Here is a 25128-nt window from a genome sequence, read left to right on the forward strand (position 1 = left end):
ATGGGGAAAAAATAAATTACAAAAGCTGAACCGTAAGCAATTGCGACAGACGGTTGGCGCCGTCATTCTACGATTCGCACTTGAGAGGGAGGCCGGAGGCGTAAGCAATTTTATATTTTTATTAAAAAATAAAAACATAAAATTGTTTGAAAACCGATATGCGGCAGAACGGCAAGTGCATGTCAAAACCGATATGCATACATCATGTACCATTTGCATGTCGCAGTTGCTTACGTTTTCCCACCGATCCTCCCGACGACTGGTAGAAGTTGCCCGCCGCCCTTTTTTTCTGTTCAAAGTTGCCCGCCGCCCCTCGGGCTTCTTTCTCTATGTATACGCGGGCTTCCGCCCTTCTCCGGTCACACCCCAAAACCGAATAGCGGGAGCGAGATCGAGCGAGGAGAGAGAATAGAGAAGGATGAGTGGGAGTGGGAAGGTGGCGTGCGTGACCGGTGCGTCCGGCTACATCGCTTCCTGGCTCGTCAAGCTTCTCCTCCAGCGCGGATATACTGTGCGCGCCACGGTCCGGGATCTTGGTCCGTCTCTCTCTGTTATTTTGATTAATCATATTGTTAACTTTCTCATGTACGAGTTTGAAGCTTCTTTGCAGCAATTGAATGATATCGGGCTTCTTGCAAGAAAGATCCATTATTTCAGTTGAGGCAGATTGAAAGTGATATTCGTTTCTGCTTAAAATTATAACAATTTTGAAGAAGCGCTTCTCCTTTCAGTCTTTCCTATAAATGTGCCTATATCTGATTTATGCATAGAACATGAAATCCTAAGTCCTTGTGTTCCTTGTTTTTGATATTTCTTCCCGTTCTGCCATTTTTGTCCGAACATCCTTTTCTATTATTCTTTTTTTAATGGATCATGGACGGAAGGGCAACATTTTGATCATCATCCAATTTTTTGACAAAGTTCTATGATTGATCTATGCCAAGCACTCATGCCACCACTTGGCCTCCTAGGTCTAAAATTTTGCAAAAAATTAATTTTTATCTCTCATCTTATAATTTTTTTATGTCATGTTTATTAGCTGATCCGAAGAAAACTGAGCATTTGCGTGCCTTGGAAGGAGCCAATGAAAGGCTACAACTGTTTAAAGCAAACTTGTTAGAAGAGGGCTCTTTCGATTCAGTGGTTGAGGGGTGCGAGGGTGTCTTTCATACAGCGTCTCCTTGCTATTTCAATGCCACATATGTGCAGGTTCATATGGTTATCTATTATATTATAACATTGTTATTATTTTTTTCAATAGGTTTACTTTTTTCACCAATATAATTTTTAATTGCTCCTATCTTGTTAGTTTTATAGAACAAAAGCATCATCATCATAATTTCATCATTTTTCAAGGAAGTATTTGCTGGCATTTAGCTATTATTGGAGTGAATGCAATCTTTACACTGACTATTGGGATAACAATCTAGTATAGGCACTTAATACAAGTATTTTGAGACTTGGCTGGATCAACTGGGTCTATTTGTTTGATCAAGCACCTGCTACTTGTGGTGAGCCAGGTAGAGAGGTTAGGTTTAAAGAAGTGAGGGGCAGAGGGCTCAAATAGTTGAGAAAGAATGGGCAGTTTGTTCAACCATGGTTGAACCTGTGATCTTTGACCACACCCAGAATGGGCATCCTAGTCACCAAATTCAAAGCACTCCTTAATAATACCGAATGTTCCTTAATATTATGGTTTGCATTATAGGTTTCGGTATCTGTATTGGTACCATGCTAGTAGAGTGTCAATATGGGTTTGTTCATGATATCGAACATAGTATGCCACCTGAGTAATTGTTTGCTATCTGTACACTATGCTTGATATCGTGCGGTATGAACAATATGGCAAATCTTGCTTGACATGACATAATAAATGGACAAAACATTCATTGTACAATATGTGCAGTAGTTTTCCAATAATATCACAATATCAACATACATAGGTACATTGAAAACTCTATATCCATGCTCTAGCCTTTGGAAAGTTGGATGCCACTAAGGTAGCCAAGCAATCCATACCTAATGACCTAAAGCTAAGCAATTCATACCTAATAACCTAAAAATAACGGTATTATTTGTTAACACTTATGTTTCACTTTTTAGTTATAAAGTTAACATAGTATTGTAAATCTTGACTATATTTTTAATCTTATAGTAGTACTCAAGGTTTACGGAACCGTCCGGACCGTACGACAGAGGATCGGGACGGTTCTGCCATTGAAATTGAGACGACTCATTGAAGGAGAAGAAGGAGATGAGAAAAAGAGAGAGAGAGAGAGAGAGAGAGAGAGAGAGAGAGGGGGGGGAGGAAAAAAAAAGGAGAGAATGGAAGAGAGAGGCTGGGGCTGGCCGGCGGAGGCCGGGGAGACTCCGCCTCCTCCACGCAGAGGTTCCCTGACCTCTCTCTTCCCTCCTCTCCTCTCCCTCTCCCTCCCTCCCCCCCGCTCTCTCTCTCTCTCTCAACTGTGGACATGTTGCAAGATTATGTTGAAACTTCCGATTGAAGTTGATTTTACATGATATACTGGTGTACATTGCAGATTCATTAATACCTTTATGAATATAAAATAATGAAGGAACCCTTCTCCAAAGGTGACAAGAGATCACATAAAAGGAAAAGTTTTCCCCGACGAAATACTACTTTCCTAAAGAGGCTTCAACAGAAGATAGAAGTATAACATGAAGAAAAATAATTCCTTGATGAGTTGGGGACAAAAGTCACAAGATTTGGAGGACCACGTAACTAAGGAACCCTATATGTGAATCCATCTAAACTCTCTAGTACAATCCCAATAAGTAATTACTAAATCTTCCTCAACCCAACTATAACGAACAGACTTCTAAAACAACATGAAAAGATAAATAAGGAAAAAACAGAGAAGAAAGACACTCCCTGTTTGGTTGCATCTCTTCATATACAAACTCATCCTAAGTTTTCGGCATGTGTTGCACATTTTTCATTTTTATACTTTTTATTATGTATTTGAGTCTTTAGACTTTTGGCATGTTTGCAACTTAGATTCAAATTTATGCAGAACATTGTCAAGCAATAAACTGAGCCTTGTCATATGGATTCATTATCTGTACTAACCTACGTCTATGCAATTCCACATTCTTCACTTGATGCTGCTTTCATATATGGCCTCTTTTTCCCTGCTTAATAATAAGATCCAGCAGAGCTTAACTTTTTGCCTGTGTGCCGCAATGTTTATCTTTCTAATTGAATATTTCATGCTGACTACAACAAGTTTTCCTCTCTTTGGTATGTTGTGCGACAACATGGTAATATATTTGGAATTGGATAAAATTACCATACACAATCTTCTTACCTTCTTTTCTTAGTTTCTGTCCCATGTGTCATTATGATATTCTTTATTTTTGCTGTCCCAAATGATGGCAAGTTATAACTTTTTTAACAGATTTGTCTTTCGATCTTGCTTTTAGGCTGAGTTAATTGACCCAGCAGTGAAGGGGACACTGAATGTTTTCAGTTCCTGCATTAAAACTTCTTCTGTTAAAAGGGTGGTCGTAACATCGTCCATGGCTGCAGTTCTACACAATGGAAGACCACAAACACCTGATGTCGTAATTGATGCAACATGGTTTTCTAGTGCAGAGTTTTGTGAGCAGGAAAAGGTATAAACTGATAGATACTTCACGAGTGTCCACCCCATTTCCTTATAATACACATCATCTTTTAGTGTCTATTTCTCTGTTTGAATCATACCTGGATAGAGACAACCTGGAAGTTGTATGATCAAATATGGTTGCAACATGAATTCCCTAAGAACATATGCAAGCACAAAGAATAGCTAGTTCCTTAATTATTTTTGTCCTTGTCCGTTTTCACAATATTTTATGAAGAATTTTTTGATTTCTGTTGGATATTCATCAGAGAACACAACAAAATCCTGTAAGCCTTGTTAAGTATGATTTATTAGTGGCATGAATATGAAGTTTGTGAAAAAAGTGCAATGCATGTTTGTGGATTGAACATGACTTCAGTGTTGCATGGGTCACTGTATGAAGGGATTGATGTGTGGGATTTGCTAGAAAGAGTAACTTGGTTGTTGTCTATATGCCCAATGCATTGGCCCTGGTTGGGGGAAGGCTACAGCTACTGTGTAGCTCACTATCTAATGGTTGGGTTGATCTGTCAACAAAAAGAATCAATACAGGCCCATTTTTCCAGTTTCACATTCAAGTATAGCAGAAACCCGCTTTGGCCACTCTCTTGCATTTATTTCAATTAAAACTAATTTATGAGAAATATATGTGTTTGTGAATATAATAAGCATGTTTTATATGTGGTTGGCATCGAAATACCTGGTATTAGGTTTGGAGTCTCCAAAATTTAAATACTACTTTGTGAATAGTAGAGTGTTTTTTTTGCCTGGAAAATGTTCTTTTTAAGCATTATACAGTATTAGAGATAAGTAGTTTATTGTTTATTAGCAGGTGACAGAAACTAACTTATATCATTATAAAGACGATGTTTTATGGAAAACAACTTAAACTTAAATTTATTGAGATTTTTGTAAATGTCACTCTTTACTGACTATTGCCAACTTTGACTTTCCTCAACTTTGATCTAATATCATTATTTAAGTTTTTGATATATATAGTACCAAAAAATATGCAATTTGCAGAAAATGAAGCTTTCTGGTAATGCTAGTAATGCAGTGTGATAGTTTTCTCTATCAGATAAAAGAATAATTATGTGTAGTGTATGTATCTGATAACTTGAAAAAAGTTTATGGTCATGCTCCTCTATAAATTTTATGATAAGCTAGAGGTTTGAGGTGCTATTTGTTCAAGAGTACTGCAAGTAGTATGTCAGTCTATTTCTTAAGTTGTGTCGGACTGTGCAAAGCTAATGTTTTTGTTTTGAGAAGCTCAAATATTTTTCCTAATCTCTCGGTTTCTTTTAGAAGTGGTATTCACTCTCGAAGACGTTGGCAGAGGAGGCTGCTTGGAAGTTTTCAAAAGATAATTCTATTGACATGGTAACAATACACCCAGCAATGGTCATAGGTCCTCTTCTGCAACCTACTCTAAATTCGAGTGCTTCTGCAATCCTGGACTTGATAAATGGTATGTACAATTCATGTTAAATATCATATTAGTTGAATGTTAGTAAACAGTAACCAATACTTAACTTTTTCAGTTTATCTACCTATTGTAGAGTGTGCTTTTTTTGAACAAAATGAAACCATAGCTTCAAAGAAACGGGAAAAATTTTGGCAGTAGTTTTTCCTACTTAGAATGACTATGGCGAGTCTAGAGGTCATTGCATGCTTGAAGTCATGGGATTTGAGGCCTTACTCTTTATGTGCTCTATTATCAATGGAACTGTTGTACCTTTCTCTAAAAGGAAAAAAAGAAAATGTAACTTTGTTTCCAAATTGGTCTCGGGGAACTATCAGAATTTTTGTCCAAAATATCTCCCAAAATTTGGTTTTGGCAAAGAAATATTAATTGATAAAAGAAAAATCAGTATGAATGCCATGTGTAAGCTAGCTTATGAGAGGGCTCTTAAACCATGTACCATTGATCCCATATGTGTTTACCTTGAAAGCGGAACATTGACCTGAGATTCTAAAAGGAACATTCAACACATTTGAATTTTTTTATGTTACTTAAATTCCTTTAACGAGTTAAAAATAAGCTTATTTTAGGGCATTATGCTCTCTTGGCATAATGATCTAGGGTTTCCTTCAATGCTAATAACTAAAAAACATCCAATAGAACAAGCTGCTTACAACGGCAGCAACACTAATGGAAAAAAACTTTTCCATTTTTAGCTCAACATTCCACAACAATAATACGAGCTCCTTCCAGAAAAACGGAAAAATAAAAGTGCCAAGAAAAAGAAAACACATACAAATATTAATAAGTCAAATAGAGGAACATGCAGCAAACATTTAGTGACTACCTATTTAGATACAATATCATAACATCAAACCCATATGAAACCAATACGGCTATTTGTTTATGTTATCTGATAAACAATTGGTTAATGATTTTATGAAAATCATTGAAGTGAAAGTAAGTTGGCTTTTATATTTAAGCTTTGCCCGTTGAAGTTTATTAATGGGGCTAGCTACACTTTATACATGAGCACTGACCTTATGTTTTTGTAGCTCTGATTTTTAATCTTTCCAGTTGCAGGTTCGAACCCAACAAATAAAATTTGTTTTATATCTGATCTTTGATATAGCTTTTTATAATTTGGACTGGAAAACTGTAAAAAGCTATTCATATTATTAACTGGAATGGTAATTATTATACTAAACACAACACTACTCAACTAAGCCCTAATCCCAAAATAGTTGGGTTCGACACATAAGTTGTTAATTGTTCTGATGTCTAGTTCAATTGCAGTAGGCCTAATTATGAAACGTCTCCAGAGACATGATTCATTTATAGACTTTTGAACCATGCTTCTCGTTGAACTCTTTGATATACTTGACTTTAGTGTTATAAACATGCTCTACCGAATATAGATTATTCTTTTCTATAATTTTTATTTTGTTGATGAAGAGAATTAAAATCTAACAATTTCCTCTTGAATCGTTTGTAGGATCTTGTACATATCCAAATACAACTTTTGGGTGGGTCAATGTGAAAGATGTCGCCATGGCACATATTCTGGCATTTGAAGTTCCCTCAGCAAGTGGAAGATATTGTTTAGTTGAAAGAGTTGCTCACTATGCAGAGCTTGTGAAGATTTTGCATGAAAAATATCCTGCTCTTAAATAGCCAGAGAAGTAAGTTACTGTCTTCAATGGCATTGGATATATGCAATTGCTAAGGCATATGTTTTAGAAACCATATTGTTTTCAAGGAAAATAACTCTCTTGTTAATTTCTATTTTGTTATTCTTTTCTTCTCATTGCAACTATGCAGTCTTTCTGAATTTTGTCTACATTCTTTTTCAATGTTCTGTCTTGTTTTTTATGTTTTTCTGTTTGTTCAGTAGGTCTATATTGTAAAAGAAAGCTACAGCCGAGTCTTAGAACATGAATTGTTGTTCTTGGATTATGACTTAAGGTTCGCTGTACCGGTCGGTACCGAGCGTACCGTACCCGTACCGATGGGTACCGGCATCGGTACACCAATGTCGGTACGGTCGGTACCGAGCGTACGGTACCGTACCGACACTCGGTACGCCTATACTAATGCGGCACCGGTACGGGGTTCCGTACCGATACGACGAACCTTAAATTTATGACTGTATATTTTGGATCATTTTCCATCTTCATCCAGAATCTAGCAATTCATTCCTTTCTCACCCTTAGCCAAGCTTTAAACCCCATCCGTATTGAGGTTGCAAATTGTCTCTGCATATAACAATTCACAATCGAAGATGGGATTAGCATGTGAAGTGTCGCAGCAATAGCAACCTATCTTGTGAGAAATGGAGTAGTCTTTACATATTTGACATCTTTTGTCTAACAAAAGCATTTCTAATATGATCCTCAAGTATCATGCCATTTGATGCACTAAGTAAATATTTTATTAAGTTTTAAGCTCATAGACATAGCCTCTGATTTTAATCTGCTATGGGTTAGTGCTAACTACTTGATATAAAAATTTTGTTTTCTTTTTTGCTGCTTAATTGTTGTAGCTGGGTCACATAATTTTATAGAAATCTAACATATCCACCAAGGTATGTCGTACCTGTACCGGTAGGTGTACCGGTTGCCTACTAGACCGGTACAGTTTCGATTCGGACCGGTTTGAACCGGTACCGAACCGGCCAATAGAGTGCACAACATGTGCGGAAAAAAGCCCGCGAAAGTGCGTACGGACGCGCGAGCTGCGTTAAATGCCACAGAGTGGCACTGGCATTAAATGCCCCGGACGGGCGCGCTTCCCAGAGCAGCTCGGGCCCACGTGGATGCGCTGCCCCGCGCGCGGACGCGCTACAAACCAGTCCAGTTTGCACCGGTACCAGGTTTGTACCACTCGGTTCTGACTTCTTTGGGGTCGGAACCATTTTCCACGCTTTAACCGGACCAGTCAGGGACCAGACTGGTCCAGTACCGGCTAAACCAACCGATACGGTCCGGTTCAGCATACCATGACGTCCACCATATGGCGGTGATTCCACGACTAAATTTGTTTTTTGTCATGATTATGTGAGTCAACAGTGGTAGAGATACATTCGATTATTTACCAAATATTCAGTTAAATATTTAGCTCAAACTGAAGCGATGTCAAATAACATTAAGACTTTGTATAACAGTTTGAATTCACTATTGAGAATTACTAGTTTATCAAAGTTTTATGCTTGGTTTATCATACCCAAGCAGAGTGAAGGAAGTATAAACTTGTTTGAGCTTTATTCGTGCATATTTTGATGGAAACCCCACAGATTTCAACAGAAAAATCTAACCCTAGTTTTGGGGCCGATATTATTTCATACTATAACTTAAAGACTTTTGTTCCTATCTACAATAATAAATGATTATGCATAAGCGTATTTATTTTTTATTTATATCACCTTGTTAAAATATTCAAGGAAGGTCCACCATGCCGACCGTACCGACGTACTGGTGGGCGCCGGTACCGGTTCGGACTGATATGGACTGATACCGAACCGGTACCACTGGTTTGGCTTGGTTCGCGCATCCAAAAATTCCAAAAAAATTTGGAACCGATATGGGCCGGTATCGGTTTTTAATACAGAATCAGACCGGTCAGAGCTGGTAACGGTTTGGTACAGGCTGAACCGGGCTGCACCGGCCGGTTCAGCATTCCTTATATTCAAGTATGATTCCAAGAAGAAAACTTTAATTCATGCTAATTTATGTTTTAGATCTTTCATTTCTTTTCCTAATTTTTTTTATATGTACCCTTTTTTTGTTTCTTTCTTTTTCTCTTTGTTTAAACTCAAAGGTGCTAATTTTTTAGCTTTGGTAAATTTAAGCTGAAACTAGTCCAAAATGTGAGGGAAAGCTGAAACAATTTGATACACTATCTACTAATATGTGATACTTAAATGCAGCCAAGCACTACTGCAGACACCATGCTCAATTGTCTTTTTCCACTTTATGTAGTGACTAGTTATTAGCAGCAGGGTTTTTAGGACGACCTACTGCCATCTATTGCAGATTTCTCTCTCTTTGTATGAATGTTCTCTCTCTACTACCTTCTTGGCACTACCTTATTTGTCTTGCATACTGTAGATACTACTTCATGCTTGACACTCCATTGGACATGGCTTTGTGCTTGTCTCTTTGTGTGAGCTTGTTGGACCTCATGAGCTTTGTCCAAGATTCTCTTTTGTTCAAACTTGTCCTATTTAATTTCCTCATTTAATCTTTAGCCATCTACATCTCCCAAGTCATAAGAAGCTTGGGCACAAAAAATGCAAATGTAACAAGAAGTATCTCCAATCATAACAATATAAACTACATCTCATGCTCTCTCTTCTTTTACATTAGGCCATGCCAATGCCCCAAGTATCTTGGACCTTCTCAAGCGGTATCTCGTAGCTGTTTATAATATCAGTTTAAAGTTTTTCTACTTGCAAATATGGAAAACCATTGGTTTGGCAATCTTTCATACATGGATCAAATCCAAATCTTGATTAAACATCCTATTCCTTTTAGCTTAAGTTTGCTATTGCTAGGCTCTACTTAATCTGTAGCATTACTGTTATCTCTTCATTGATAGAAAAACCTGTATATCTTATTGATGATGATTACAGCCCTGTGTTTATAATTAATTGTGTGCCATGTATCAGCTATAAGTTATTGATTAATGAATGAGTGTGTTCTGAAACATTTTTCTGTTTTGACATTGTGATTATAAAGCACAAATATCATGCCTGATTACTCTTCCTTGATGTTCTTTTATTCGTATCTTTGAAGTATCAAATAATTGCTAAAATATTTTTCCAGAGTGCAGACGTATATTTTTGTATTAACCTCTACTTTGCCTCCTCTATCAACTTGTTTTCAGTCATTCCAAGTACTAGTTTTTGAAGAGAAGTTTTAATGCGTTACCCTTCAATCTAAATGTACATCTCTACTTAGATAGAGCTCCCTTTTAAAAACTTGTTCCCTGATTGTCAAGCTCGATATGCTGGCAGGTGTGCGGATGACAAGCCCTTTGTGCCAATATGTCAGGTCTCAAAGGAAAAGGCAAATAGCTTAGGCATTGACTATATTCCTCTAGAGACAAGCATCAAGGAGACTGTCGAAAGCTTGAGGGAGAAGGGGTTTGTGAGTTTTTAAAAGTTGGCAATTGCAAATTAAAGCTCACCCAATTACTTGGGACAATGCTAAATGGCATTACAAAGACAGCAAGATGCTTTAGCTCCACCAAACCTAGAGAACTTTCCACTTTGTTTTGTGCAATTATGCAACCTTTGCTTGCTGAGACATTTTCTAGAAGATATTTTCATATGCCTACCATGTTTGGTTGTGTTTTTCTGACCATTTATAGGCTAAAATATAGTATGTATTTAATTCTCCTGGACTTTCCCACACTTCCTATGACTGAAAGATTGCCACGCCATGCCTTCTCTCTTCAATGCGAGCATTTTTATGACAATACTGTCATTAAAGTATCATGGTTATTGTAAGAAGAGATGCAAAAAATTCCTCTTTTAGATTAATAATTGAGAAACAAAATAAAATATCTAAAGTTTTATAGGTGACCAATACTCCTATCTACCATTTTTCTATTCGTTTTGTTTTTGTAGAAAAGGTGTTCACTTAGACACTAGTTTCTTACAAAAATAATAAACCCTTAAAAACAGAAAACCAACTTTTTGAAATGCGCGATCAGGAAGTGGCATGACAAATTCAAAAAAAGCGAAGATGAAGCCTTTAGACCGCTTGCATAAAATTGGTCTCAAGGTTTTCTCAGTATGTACGGAGAAAAAAAATGGTAAAAATGAAAACAAAAGATTCTATTGATATATCAAAGAAATAAAAGATGCTTTTAATTGTTTGATCCAACTTTTTTTATTCCATAGGTTTAACAAAATTCTTGTTGATTTCCAAACTTCATAAACTTTAGCCAAAGCAAGGATTAATTTTGCGGTTACCTTTAGCAATTGAGTATGCAAGTAACATAAAATTATATAACATACTTATATATAAATGAAAATATTGTCAAAGTAATATGGAGACCAATATTGCTAGATTTTTGAAAGAATATATAAGTGTTTGTTATTGACCGTGCAAATGTACAATCCAGTAATAAATTTAAGAGTGAGAGTGCAATTAGATACAGAAGACATCCATACATACATGAAGACACTCCCAAATTGATATTTGCATTAATAGCCTTATAAAATATTTGTTTTGCATGTATATTCTTCTGTTTTCTTTTTTCTTTTGTATATGTGCCCACACCATCTAACATCGTTAAGAAATTTATAGTTTAAAATTAAAAATAACTAAAATACTCTTATGGGTATAAAGAAATATTTATAAGGGTATACCTGCAAATAGTAACTTTACGATAATATTCATGCAATTTCACATATTTAAGAGGGTTTACATGTAAAAAAATTTAATTTTAATTTTGTCTATTTTAACTTGTTTTAACAATTGGATTTTAGTCTAGTGTCTTTTTCTCAATATTTTCTATAAAAATATTACTCAAGAAAAAAATTGATTCGGCAATTAGGTAACAAAAAGAGTTATAAAAGTTTTTTCACTAATCAGAAAATTATTCGACTTTATTTTTTTTGTAACAGCCACTATATTTTATTTCATCGAAACATGGCTTGTAATATTTATTCTTATAGATGCATATATAAAAACATGTATTAGAATATAAAAAGAGATTAGAATCTTTTAAAGGAACATATAAATTGCAAGGATCTAGCTTCTTTGCTATTGTTGTACTCATAGGTGGAAGAACAACTTCAATTATCTCCAACCAAAATCATTGAAGGGCTTCAGAATCCTTCAGACTTATTAACAACCTTCATGACTATATGGTAGAAGGCCCCCCTTACATTATGTACCTTAAGTTACTTTTCTTAGAAGATATGATTTTTTGGAAGAAGAAACGATCTAGTATATGGGGCTATCTTGTCACAATAATTTTAAATCAGCCATCAGCCTACATACGAGACATTTTCGAGCTCTAAAAGATAAAAATTATAAATCTCATACACTAAACGATAAATGGTGTATACCTCACAACACTTTTATTTCAATAGTTCATAAATCTAAAGACAAATAAGTGGAGGATTCATTAAATTGTGAAACGTTACCCTGCCATAATGTGATGTGTTTCCAATGCCAATAAAAAGTAACCCATCCAATGGTATTTAACATCCAGAAAACTAGACAGCCAATAAGAAATATCACGAAATCCCCCGCTCTTAGAGGATGTCCTCAGCGTCGAGGAACATGCACTAGGGGGTATGTGCGACTCGTTCAGGTCATGAGTTCAAACAAATAAGACAATTTTCCAGTATCAAACTTTTATTTAAATAGTTCATAAAGCTAAAGATAGGACTTGACCATCCTCATGTAAAAAAGGACATAATGAAGGGAGAACTTCGGCAACAATGAGAGGGACTCAGATTCTAGGGGCGAGAACTCCAACAAATGAAAGAGGAGAAGGGTTGCATATGATGGAGAAGGGAGATAAGGGAATGGTTTTGATTCTAGACAGAAAAATAAAAAAAAGGGATCAAGAGAGATTGGAAAATTTCTCAAAGGAGGTAAAAATATTAGTTTCTAGCGAGATCCATTAATCTGTTGCCCGCTTTAGAGATAAAAAGATAATTTTATAATTTTTATTAATTTAAATAACTATGATTTTGGCTAATCATGTTACCTAAATCGCTATGTCAAAGATATTCATACAAAAATAATGTGTAAGGGCATACACATAAATATTAATTTGGGAATGTATTCCTGCAAATTTCAATATATAGGAGGGTATTTATGCAAATATCTAAGAATTATTTTACGCATATACGATCTTAAATATATAAAATTTCATGAATATCCTCCAAAATTGTTATTTGCATGTATACCCTTGTAAACATTTTTTTTGCATGTTTACCCAATAAGGGTATTTCTATCATTTCAATTTTAAACCGCTTACTTCTTAACAGCATTAGGTGGTATGAGTACATATGGGAAAAAAAAGAAAAGGAAGGTTATACATATAAAATAAGTATTTTATGAGGGTATACATGCAAATATCAATTTGGAAGGGTATTCATATAAATTCTAATATTAGGAGGGTATGTATGAAAAAAAACCCAAAAATATAAAAGATTTACATACCCTTTTGAAACTAATTCTCCAAGTGAACTATGTGGAAAAACAAGATGTCACATACAATTTCATATTTTTAATCCAAGTCATCGCATATAATATTAATTTTATATTAGTGTCTTATCTTTCTGCATCAGCAAGACCTTTTTAGTAAGATAAGTTCTTTGATGTTATAGTGTGCTAAGCTTGCCATTTTCGCTTGTCAATTGAGCATGCTTCTACTAAATCTCTAGCAACAATTATTTGAAACAAAATAAAGATTTTAAAATGCATATAGTTGTGCATCAAAGTGGCATTGAGAAAAATACACATATGAAGAAAGAAGATTTGGAGTCAAAATTGAATAATCCACATAGAAAAGTTTATGATGAATTTTATGTTAAGATGTTCTTACATATGCAACCATGATGGAAGGTCACATGACCATTTCAATGTAAAACTAATTATTACAACTTTATCCAAGGGCCATTGAAACACAGGAAGCGATCGTAGCTATGTGGAGCATTTATTCCTTGAAATATTAGAGCACAAAATTGAATTCAACTTTTTTAGTTGCGGACGAATACAAAAAAACTAGGGAGGCATATCATGGAGATGTGCCTAGTTGTAGGCCTTGAATTTTGATAGCTTGTTCTACTATACCCCACCGTACTGAGGCATACCGCCCCGTACTGCCCCATACTAAGGTGCACCAATCTGTACCAGGCATACCAAGATGTATCAAGATGCGTACCTGCCCGTACCAAGGTATACTGACATGTATCAAGACATACTAAGATAAAAATTGAGAAAAATGACTATAGAAGCTATTTCATACATAAGTATATCGTATCGTACCATACCAAATCAATAAGGTACTGATACGGTACCCGGTACCGAGATTGCGAACTTTATTTAATAGTATGTCTAGAATAATGCCTTCCATGTTTTGGGCAAAGTGACAATTTCCAATTCTCTATATGATATTATAGTTATAGGCAACTTATTTAACAAAATTGAGGATTTTAGGGATGAGTCTGCCTTATACTTCTCTCACTTTGTGATTAAAAGATAGGGGTTCCATTTATGGCCTTGACTTATGCATATTGAGACTCGGTAATGGTCATTACAGCAACACACTATTGTATGTCGTGTTATTGTTTAATTGCAAAGCCATTACTGACTGTTGGCAACTTTTTTTTACTATGTATTTCAGATTGTTTCTTTTTTTTTGGATTTGGATCTTTTGCCTATAGTTTGGATGTTAGAGATGAAGACTATTCATTGTATTCCCTACAATTTTTACTTCGAAAAGTATACAAAATATAGAAAAAAAATAGTAGCAAGAGTAGTGGAGAAGGTATGCAAGAGTGAAAGAGAGAGCAAGAGATGGCTCTTGCAGGGAGAGCTTTCTGATATGTAGTATCAGAATCCTAGACCATAGTCTTTATAGATGGCAAAATATTAGTGGAATAAGGTAAGTGGTCTAGCATGAATGTAACAAGCCTTGCTCAAGGGTGTTAATTTTTGAAACAAAACTAAATTTGAATAAGCTTTCTATGTTCCTTTTGTTTAATATTATCTTTAGAGCAACATTATATTCCTAACTTCTGATTGCAATACAATGAATTCAAAGTGATCCTGAATGATAAAAATTAATCAAGCATCCAACTTTTTCAGTAATTTATATCTTGATTTAATAAATATAGGAAAAGTCTCTATATGTTCAAAAAACAAGTAATCAAGTCAAATGTAATCTAGACCTTTGAATTATCCGACACTAGCTTAAATGTACCTTATTTTACCAAAAAAAAAGGACTTAGATGTGCATTAATTCAATCAAATATTTTTCCCTTGCATATATTGGTGACATGAGAATGAAAAAATACTTTTTGGGCTATAGGATTTTATGACTTTGGAGCAAGTGTTTTTTCATTGCTCATCTTGAAAATCCCTACTTACTAGCTTTGGTATCATTAAGAATTGCTATTAGGAGATGGCCAACATCTCAAGCCACATGCAATCCTTAATCTTCCTAGCTTTGTTCATGAATAAATAATTCTTGATACGGATACACATTTACAAGATATATATAAATTCATCATCGCTATATCGCACTAAGATGTTCTATTTAGTGAAAATTTTATCCAAGTCCTATTAGCATATAGCATCTCAACCAAAAGAGGTCATAAAAAAGAGTCCCCACAAAGCTTGAGCTAACCAAAGATCATGACACATTCTTATAAGATGCCTTATTAATACTGAAGATTAAAGCATGGGCATCACCACAACTACATTAAATATATACATTTCAATTACAATCATGACTAGGGATCCATGCATTGAACCTCTTGAGATCATTTCTGACCATCCATGTTTATTCCTCAAATAACCTTATTAGATCAAGAGATTTTCTTCAACATTTCTCCAAACCAAAATAGTCTAAATGATGAAAAAGCCTATGCTAAAAGTTTTATAAGTTACAAATTGTTAAAATTTAATTAAATTCAATGACATGTCAAAAACAAAAGACTTCATGCACATATTCTTCAGTTTGTAATAATTTTTCTTTTATATAGAAGACAAAACAAAATAAAAATCTATGGTTAACACAAAAACAAATGTTGGCAAGGAGACTTTAATTTCCCATATTTTTGGGTTTAAACCTCTATAGGCATCAGAATCATGATTACCACAAAATCACATATTCACAAGGGATGGTATAATATGTGCACCCATTCCTAATGATCCATTTATGTATTCATTTCATAGGTGAGCTAAAATAGAACAAGAACTTCTGTACCCAATATTATATGCAGAAGATTTCTTACACATTTCTCTCATCTAAAAATGATTATGAAGGACAAAACAACCATTATAATTATTAGGATTCCCAAACTTATCTTGCACAATATATCTGACAAGCATTCAAATAATGGCCCTTATTGCACCATAACATTGATTACATAATAGATATTGAAAGCTTTTACTTGATCTTTTCCTTGTTTAGATACTAAACTATTATCACGTTTCAATAAAAATATAGGGGAATGCATACAAAATATAGTACCATAACAAACAGTTATTTTGTCAAATAATGTTGTTGCTTGTTGCTATTAACAACAATATATTCATTATAATAGTCAATATCAATAACCACGACAATCTTAATGGGATAGTATTGTCGCAGAAATCTTTGCATTAAAGAGAGAAAGCAAGGCATGACAATCTTTTAGCCCAAAGAAAGTGTAGGAAAGTCAAGGGGAATTCAATGCTCCTGTTTCTTAGGCTTATAAATGGCCAGCAAAACACCACTATCAGGCATGAAACACACTCAAACATAGTAGACTTTTATAACTACTAGAAAATGTCTCTGTAACAAATAAACCCAAGGTTGCACAATTGTATAACACAAAGTTGAAAGTTCTCATATTTTGGTGGATCCTAAGGATATCCTCAATAGTTCTAAATACTCTCAAACAACAATACCTCACTATCTTCATAATACCGTCAAGCATTGTCCCAACTAATTGGGGTGAATTCTATTTGGCAATTGCCAATTTTGAAAAACTAACAAATCCTTTCTCCTTTAAGCTTTCGACAGTCTCCTTGATGCTTGTCACTATAGGAACATAGTCAATACCTAAGCTTTTTTCCTTTTCCTTAGAGACCTGGTATATTGGCAGAAACGGCTTGTCATCCACACACCTGTAGTAATTGAAGGGTAACTTGTTAAAAATATATACTCTTCAAGAACTAGTAATTGAAATAATTGATGAAAAAGCAGCCTTAAACCTTTGACCGAGTAGGAGAAAAGGAGAGCAAGTTGACAGAGAAAGCAAAGTAGAGGTTAGTACTAAATATATGTGTGCTCCGGAAAAATACTTCAGCACTTATTTGGTAATTTTAAAAGATATGGACTTCATTAAGGAAAAGTAATCAAGCATGAAAACCTAACAACTTGTGCTTTATGATCACAATTTCAAAATCAAAAAATTATTTCGGAATACATTCATTAGTTAATCTAATAAACTATAGTTTATGCATAACATGGCATACATTTAATCATAGACACATGGTAATCTTTTCCATCAATAAGATACACAAGGTTTTCGATCAATGGAGAAATCACAATGATGCTACAAATTGAGCAAAGAATAGCAAACTTGAGCTAAAGAATAGGATTTTCAATTAAGATTTGGATTTGACCACACAAGAAAGGTTGCCAAATTGATGGTTATTTATAATTGTAAGAAGAAAAACTTTAAACTGATGTTATAGACAACCATAAAATATAAGCCAAGGTCCAAGATACTTAGGGTATTGGCGAGGCATAATTTAAAAGAAGAGAAAGCATCATATGTAGTTTAATTGTTATGGGTGGAGCTACTACTTGTTATATATGTATTTTCCCAGCCCAAGCTTCTTGTGACTTGGGAGACGTGGATGGCTAAAGATTAAATGAGAAAAAGATAGGCTTGACAAAGTTCACGAGATCCAATAAGCTCCCAAGAAGAGAAGCACAAGGCCTTTCCAATGGAGCATCAAGCACAAAGTAGTCTCTTCGGTACTCAAGACAAATAAGATGGTACCAAAAAGGTGGTAGAGAGAGAATATATATATATATACACTATGAAAGATGGAGAGAAATAGATTACATAAAAGCAAGGACGAACAATAATGATCTAGAAATCACTCATAGATGGTAGTAAATCGTGCTAAAGACCCCACCACCAACAAATAGATACTGGATAAAGTAGAAAAGGGCTACTATAGATGGTCTCTGCAGTTATTGTGCTTGGCTCCACTTAAGAATCATATATATATTAACAGAGCATAAATCAAATTGTTACAGCTTTTCATCACATTTTGGACTAGTTTCAGCTTAAATTTTTCAAAGAATAGAAAATTAATGCCTTTTAATTTAAGTAAGAAGAAAAGCAAAATAGCAAGAAAAGGGTACATATATAAATAATTTTAGGAGAAAGAATGAGAGATCAAAAACACAGATTAGCGTGCATTATAGTTTTCTTCTTGAAATCATACATGAATATAATAATAATAATAATAATAATAATAATAAATTGTCATTTATTATAATAGATGCAACCACAGTTTTTTAGTATGAAATAATGTTATTATCCAAAAATAGGGTTGGGTTTTTCTGGTGAAACCTGTGCAATTTTAGTCAAAATATGCTCGAATAAAGCTCAAACAGGACTATACCTTCTTGACGATGCTTAGGTATGATAAAGCAACTAGAGCAACTTGGGTAAAGTACTAATTCTCACAGGAATGAAAACCATTATACAAAGTCTTGATATGATCTGACATTTCTTCAATTTGAGCTAACATTTTAATTGAATACTTTGGTAAATTATGGTATGCAACTCTATCATCAGTTGACTACCAGGATCATGACAAAAAGCAAATTTGGTAGTCGAATGACCACCATATGGTGAATGAATCAGATTTCTATGAAATTATGTGAGCTAGCCAATAACAATTAAGTGGTAAAATAGAAAATATTTTTTTAATATAAAGTAGTTAGTGCTAACCCATTGCAGATTCAAATAAGAGGTTGTGTCTATGAATTTAAAACTTAACATTTAAAAGTATGAGATTTCAGGAACATATTAGGAATGCTTTTGTTAGTTAAAAGATATCAGCAAATATGTCAGCTAATCCCTTTAACTGTGTATTGTCATATGCAGAGACCATTCGCAACCTCAATGAGGATGGGGTTTGCAGCTAGGCAAAGGGTGTGAAAGGAATGAATTTCTAGATTCTGGATGAAGATGGGACATAATCCAAGAACATTTTCCATGACATATGGACATAATACAAGAACAGCAATAAATGTTTGAAGGCTTGGATGTTACAAATATTTTTCCCAAATATAAGCCTACTGAACAGACAAAAATACAAGAAAAGCAAACAGAAACATTGAGAGAGAATGTAGGACAGAATCGCAATGAAAAAAAAGAATAACAATTAACAAGAGAATTATTTTCCTTGAAAACAATATGGTTTCTAAAACATATGACTAAGCATCTGAATAAATCCATTGTCATTAAAGACAGTAACTTACTTTTCTGGCAGTTTAAGAGCAGGATATTGTTCCCGCAAAATCTTCACAATCTCTGAATAGTGAGCAACCCTTTCGACTAAAAAATATCTTCCGCTTGCTGAGGGAACCTCAAATGCCAGAATATGTGCCATGGCAACATCTTTGACATTGACCCACGGAAATCTTAAATTTGGATACGTAGAAGATCCTGCAAATTATTCAATAGGAAATTGTTAGACTTTAATTCTCTCCCTTCGTCAACAAAACAAATTTTGTAGAAAAGAATAATCTAGATTGGATAGAGCATGCTTACAACATTAAAGTGAAGTATATCAAAGAGTTCAACAAGAAGTATGGTTCAAAATTATATATGAATGAAACATGTCTCTGGAGAATGGAGATGTTTCATAATCAGGCCTGCTGCAATGATACTAGACATCAAAACAATTATCAACTTATTTTGGCCTATTTGGATAAAACCGTTAGATCTTCACCTTGCCATTCACTTTCTTCTGTTCGTTTTATCTTATGACATTCATGCTTTGACAAATGTTCTATTTATCTTACATCGCAAAAACTACTGCATAGAAAGGCATATTCTACAAAGGCAGATTGAAAGATTTTGGTTCTGATCACTGTTTACTAACATTCAACTAAGATAATATGTAACATGAAATTTACATACCATTTAGCAGGTTCAGTAACATAGCAGAACTCTCATTTAGAGTAGGTTGCAAAAGAGGACCTATGACCACTCCTGGGTGTATTGTTACCATGTCAATAGAATTATCTTTTGAAAACTTCCAAGCAGCCTCCTCTGCCAACGTCTTCGAGAGTGGGTACCACTTCTAAAAGAAACCGAGAGATTAGGAAAAATATTTGAGGTTCTCAAAACAAAAACATTAGCTTTGCACAGTCTGACACAACTTAAGAAATAGACAGCTGACATACTACTGGCAGTACTCTTGAACAAATAGCACCTCAAACCTCTAGCTTATCATAAAATTTATAGAGGAGCATGACCATAAACGTTTTTCAAGTTATCAGATACAAACACTACACATAATTATTCTTTTATCTGATAGAGAAAACTATCACACTGCATTACCAGCATTACCAGAAAGCTTCATTTTCTACAAATTGCATATTTTTTGGTACCATATATATCAAAAACTTAAATAATGATATTAGATCAAAGTTGAGGAAAGTCAAAGTTGGCAATAGTCAGTAAAGAGTGAAATTTACAAAAATCTCAATAAATTTAAGTTTAAGTTGTTTTCCATAAAACATCGTCTTTATAATAATATATGTTAGTTTCTGTCACCTGCTAATAAACAATAAACTACTTATCTCTAATACTGTATAATGCTTAAAAAGAACATTTTCCAGGCAAAAAAAACACTCTAATATTCACAAAGTAGTATTTAAATTTTGGAGACTCCAAACCTAATACCAGGTATTACGATGCCAACCACATATAAAACATGCTTATTATATTCACAAACACATATATTTCTCACAAATTAGTTTTAATTGAAATAAATGCAAGAGAGTGGCCAAAACGGGTTTCCGCTATACTTGAATGTGAAACTGGAAAAATGGGCCTGTGTTGATTCTTTTTGTTGACAGATCAACCCAACCATTCGAAGGTGAGCTACACAGTAGCTGTAGCCTTCCCCCAACCAGGGCGGGGCCAATGCATTGGGCATATAGACAACAACCAAGTTACTCTTTCTAGCAAATCCCACGCATCAATCCCTTCATACAGTGACCCATGCAACACTGAAGTCATGTTCAATCCACAAACATGCATTGCACTTTTTTCACAAACTTCATATTCATGCCACTAATAAATCATACTTAACCAGGCTTACAGGATTTTGGTGCGTTCTCTGATGAATATCCAACAGAAATCAAAAAATTTTTCATAAAATATTGTGAAAACGGACAAGGACAAAAATAATTAAGGAACTAGCTATTCTTTGTGCTTGCATATGTTCTTAGGGAATTCATGTTGCAAGCATATTTGATCATACAACTTCCAGGTTGTCTCTATCCAGGTATGATTCAAACAGAGAAATAGACACTAAAAGATGATGTGTATTATAAGGAAATGGGGTGGACACTCGTGAAGTATCTATCAGCTTATACCTTTTCCTGCTCACAAAACTCTACACTAGAAAACCATGTCGCATCAATTACGACATCAGGTGTTTGTGGTCTTCCATTGTGTAGAACTGCAGCCATGGACGATGTTACGACCACCCTTTTAACAGAAGGAGTTTTAATGCAGGAACCGAAAACATTCAGTGCCCCCTTCACTGCTGGGTCAATTAACTCAGCCTAAAAGCAAGATCGAAAGACAAATCTGTTAAAAAAGTTATAACTTGCCATCATTTGGGACAGCAAAAATAAAGAATATCATAATGACACATGGGACAGAAACCAAGAAACGAAGGTAAGAAGATTCTCTATGGGAATTTTATCCAATCCCAAATATATTACCATGTTGTAGCACAACATACGAAAGAGAGGAAAACTTGTTGCAGTGAGCATGAAATATTCAACTAGAAAGACAAACATTGCGGCATACAGGCAAAAAGTTAATATCTGCTGGATCTTAATTATCAAGCAGAGAAAAAGAGACCATATATGAAAGGAGCATCAAGTGAAGAACGTGGAATTGCATAGACATAGGTTAGTACAGATAATGAATCCATATGACAAGGCTCATTTTATTGTTTGACAATGTTGTGCATAAATTCGAATCTACATTGCAAACATGCAAAAAGTATGAAGACTCAAATACATGATAAAAAGTATAGAACATACAAAATGTGTACATGCCGAAAACTTAGGATGGGTTTGTAAATGAAGAGATGCAACCAAACAGGGAGTGTATCTTTCTTCTCTGTTTTTTCCTTATTTATTTTTTCGAGTTGTTTTAGAAGTCCATGGATAGTTTAACTTTTGATTCTTTAGTATTTTTAGAATAGTTTAGTGTCTGTTCGTCATAGTTGGGCTGAGGAAGAATTAGTAATTACTAATTGGGATTGTACTAGAGAATTTAGATGGATTCACATTATCACATATAGGGTTCCTTAGTTATGTGGTCCTCCAAATCTTATGACTTTTTGTCCCCAACTCATCGAGGAATTATTTTTCTTCATGTCATACTTCTATCTTTTGTTGAAGCCTCTTTAGGAAAGTAGTATTTCATCAAGGGAAACTTTTCCTTTTATGTGATCTCTTGTCATCTTTGGAGAAGATGGTTCCTTCATTATTTTATACTCATAAAGGTATTAATGGAACCTGCTATGTACTCCAGTATATCACGTAAAATCAACTTCAATTGGAAGATTCAACGTAATTTTGCAACATGTCCACAGTTGAGGCAATCCTAGACAATAGACTAAGCCCATGCCTAAGAGCTTACATAGATGCCCATGTGACTTAGTACAAAGTCAGTCAATTTTTTTATTCTATTAGTTTATATTTTCAAATATTGTACTATTAATAACCTAACATTTAATAGGGATCAAGGCATACAAGGTAAACATACTATATGAGTACCACTAAGGACAATGGAACTGGTACTGGACACCGTACCAATTGTCCGGCGAGACGAGTCAGTACAGGCCCGCACTGTTCCGTGCCATGCCGGACCCATACCGACACATCTTATACGGCAGGGGGGAGGGAGAACAAAAAAGGCAAAGAGGGAAGAGCGGAGAAGGGAAGGAGAGGGAGAGGAGGGAAGAGTGAGGCCAGGGAGCCTCTGCCTCTCTCTCTCTCTCTCTCTCTTGCTCTCTCTCTTTTCTTCTTTTCCTTCTTTTCTTCTGGCGAGTCGTCACGATTTCAATGGCGGAACCGCCTCGATCCACCGTCAATATGGCCAGGACAGTTCCGTGGACCTTAAGTACCACTATAAGATTAAAAATATTGCCAATATTTACAATACTATGTTAACTTTACAACTAATAAGTGAAACATAAATGCTAACATATAATACCATTATTTTTAGGTCATTAGGTATGGATTGCTTAGCTACCTTAGTGGCATCCAACTTTCCAAAGGCTGAAGCATGGATATAGAGTTTTCAATGTACCTATGTATGTTGATATTGTGATATTATTGGAAAACTATTGTACATACTGTACGATGAATGTTTTGTCCATTAACTATGTCATGTCAACCAAGATTTGCCATATTGTTCATACCGCACGATATCAAGCATAGTGTACAAATAGCAAACAATTACTCAATGGCATACTATGTTCGATATCATAAACTAACCCATATTGACACTCTACCAGCATGGTACCAATACGGATACCGAAACCTGTAATGCGAACCATAATATTAAGGAACATTCGGTATTATTAAGTAGTGTTTTGAACCTGGTGACCTGGATGCCCATTCTGGGTGCGGTCAAAGATCACATGTTCAACTATGGTTTGAACAAAGATTCAACTACGGCATTCTGCGTGCGGTCAAAGATCGCATGTTCAACCATAAAAACAAACTGTCCATTCTTTCTCACCACAAGTAGCAGGTGGTCGATCAAACAAGTAGGCCAGGCTGATCCAGCCAAGTCTCAAAACACTTGTATTAAGTGCCTATACTAGATTGTTGTCTCAATAGTCAGTGTAAAGATTGCATTCACTCCAATAATAGATTTGCCAGCAAATTCTTCCCAAAAAATGATGAAATTATGATGATGCTGCTTTTGTTTTATAAAACTAACAAGATAGGAGCAATTAAAAATTATATTGGTGAAAAAAGTAAACCTACAGAAAAAAATAATAACAATGTTGTAATATAATAGATAACCATATGAACCTGCGGATCTGTCGCATTTACATAGCAAGGAGATGCTGTATGAAAAACACCCTCGCACCCCTCAACCACTGAATCGAAAGAGCCCTCTTCTAACAAGTTTGCTTTAAACAGTTGTAGCCTTTCATTAGCTCCTTCCAAGGCACGTAAATGCTCAGTTCTCTTTGGATCAGCTAATAAACATGACATAAAAAAATTATAAGATAAGAGATAAAAATTAATTTTTTGCAAAATTTTAGACCTAGCGGGTCAAGTGGTGGCATGAACGCTTGGCATGGATCAATCATAGAACTTTGTCAAAAAATTAAATGATGATCAAAATATTGCCCTTCCGTCCATGATCCACTAAAAAAAGAATAATAGAAATGGATGTTCAGACAAACATGGCAGAACAGGAAGAAATATCAAAAGCAAAGAGCACAGGAACTTAGGATTTCATGTTCTATGCATAAGTCAGATATAGGCATATTTATAGGAAAGACTGAAAGCGGAAGCGCTTCTTCAAAATTGTTATAATTTTAACCAGAAATCAAGTGCCTCAACTGAAATAAAGGATCTTTCTTGCAAGAAGCTCGATATCATTCAATTGCTGCAAAGAAGCTTCAAACTCGTTCTAGAGAAAGTTAACAATATGATCAATCAAAATAACAGAGAGAGAGAGAGAGACGGACCAAGATCCCGGACGGTGCCGCGCACGGTATATCCGCGCTGGAGGAGAAGCTTGACGAGCCAAGAAGCGATGTAGCCGGACGCACCGGTCACGCACACCACCTTCCCACTCCCACTCATCCTTCTTTCTGCTCTCTCCTCTCTCTCCTCGCTCCCGCTATTTGGTATTCGGGTGTCTCCGGAAGGGCGGAAGCCCGCGTATATATAGAGAAAGAAGCCCGAAGAACGGCGGGCAACTTCTACTGATCGTCGGGAGGATCGGTGGCAAAACGTAAGCAATTGCGACCGATCGGTGTTATTCAT

The 25128-nt window shown here is 35.2% G+C and overlaps 2 protein-coding genes across 5 annotated transcripts; one reads left to right on the top strand and one right to left on the bottom strand.

Moving 5' to 3' along the window:
* The first annotated feature begins 227 nt into the window (after positions 1–227).
* Positions 228–10491, top strand: LOC103708032 (phenylacetaldehyde reductase-like). 2 transcript variants are annotated; one of them, XM_089924994.1, is made up of 6 exons: positions 228–536; positions 1040–1209; positions 3445–3636; positions 4935–5094; positions 6584–6770; positions 10103–10491. In XM_089924994.1, the coding sequence occupies exons 1-5, from the start codon at positions 419–421 to the stop codon at positions 6760–6762; spliced, it is 819 nt and encodes a 272-aa protein (XP_089781120.1). In that variant the 5' UTR covers positions 228–418; the 3' UTR covers positions 6763–6770; positions 10103–10491. The 2 variants fall into 2 exon arrangements, with proteins under 2 accessions (XP_089781120.1, XP_089781119.1); XM_089924993.1 differs by having other exon boundaries at positions 231–536; positions 4932–5094.
* A 6076-nt stretch (positions 10492–16567) lies between these two features.
* Positions 16568–25122, bottom strand: LOC103707993 (phenylacetaldehyde reductase-like). 3 transcript variants are annotated; one of them, XM_088703126.2, is made up of 6 exons: positions 24828–25122; positions 24160–24329; positions 21469–21660; positions 20003–20162; positions 19339–19525; positions 16568–16955 (listed from the first exon to the last, which is right to left on the bottom strand). In XM_088703126.2, exons 1-6 carry the CDS (start codon positions 24943–24945, stop codon positions 16790–16792), a joined length of 993 nt encoding a protein of 330 aa, XP_088559252.2. In that variant the 5' UTR covers positions 24946–25122; the 3' UTR covers positions 16568–16789. The 3 variants fall into 3 exon arrangements, with proteins under 3 accessions (XP_088559252.2, XP_038980592.3, XP_038980594.1); XM_039124664.3 differs by having other exon boundaries at positions 20003–20165; positions 24828–25116; XM_039124666.3 differs by lacking the exon at positions 21469–21660 and having other exon boundaries at positions 20003–20165; positions 24828–25118.
* Positions 25123–25128: the final 6 nt, after the last annotated feature.

Source organism: Phoenix dactylifera, chromosome 8 (assembly GCF_051530095.1).
Source record: "Phoenix dactylifera cultivar Ajwa chromosome 8, Ajwa_hap1_PhDact_Kaust_v1.1, whole genome shotgun sequence".
NCBI lineage: Eukaryota > Viridiplantae > Streptophyta > Magnoliopsida > Arecales > Arecaceae > Phoenix > Phoenix dactylifera.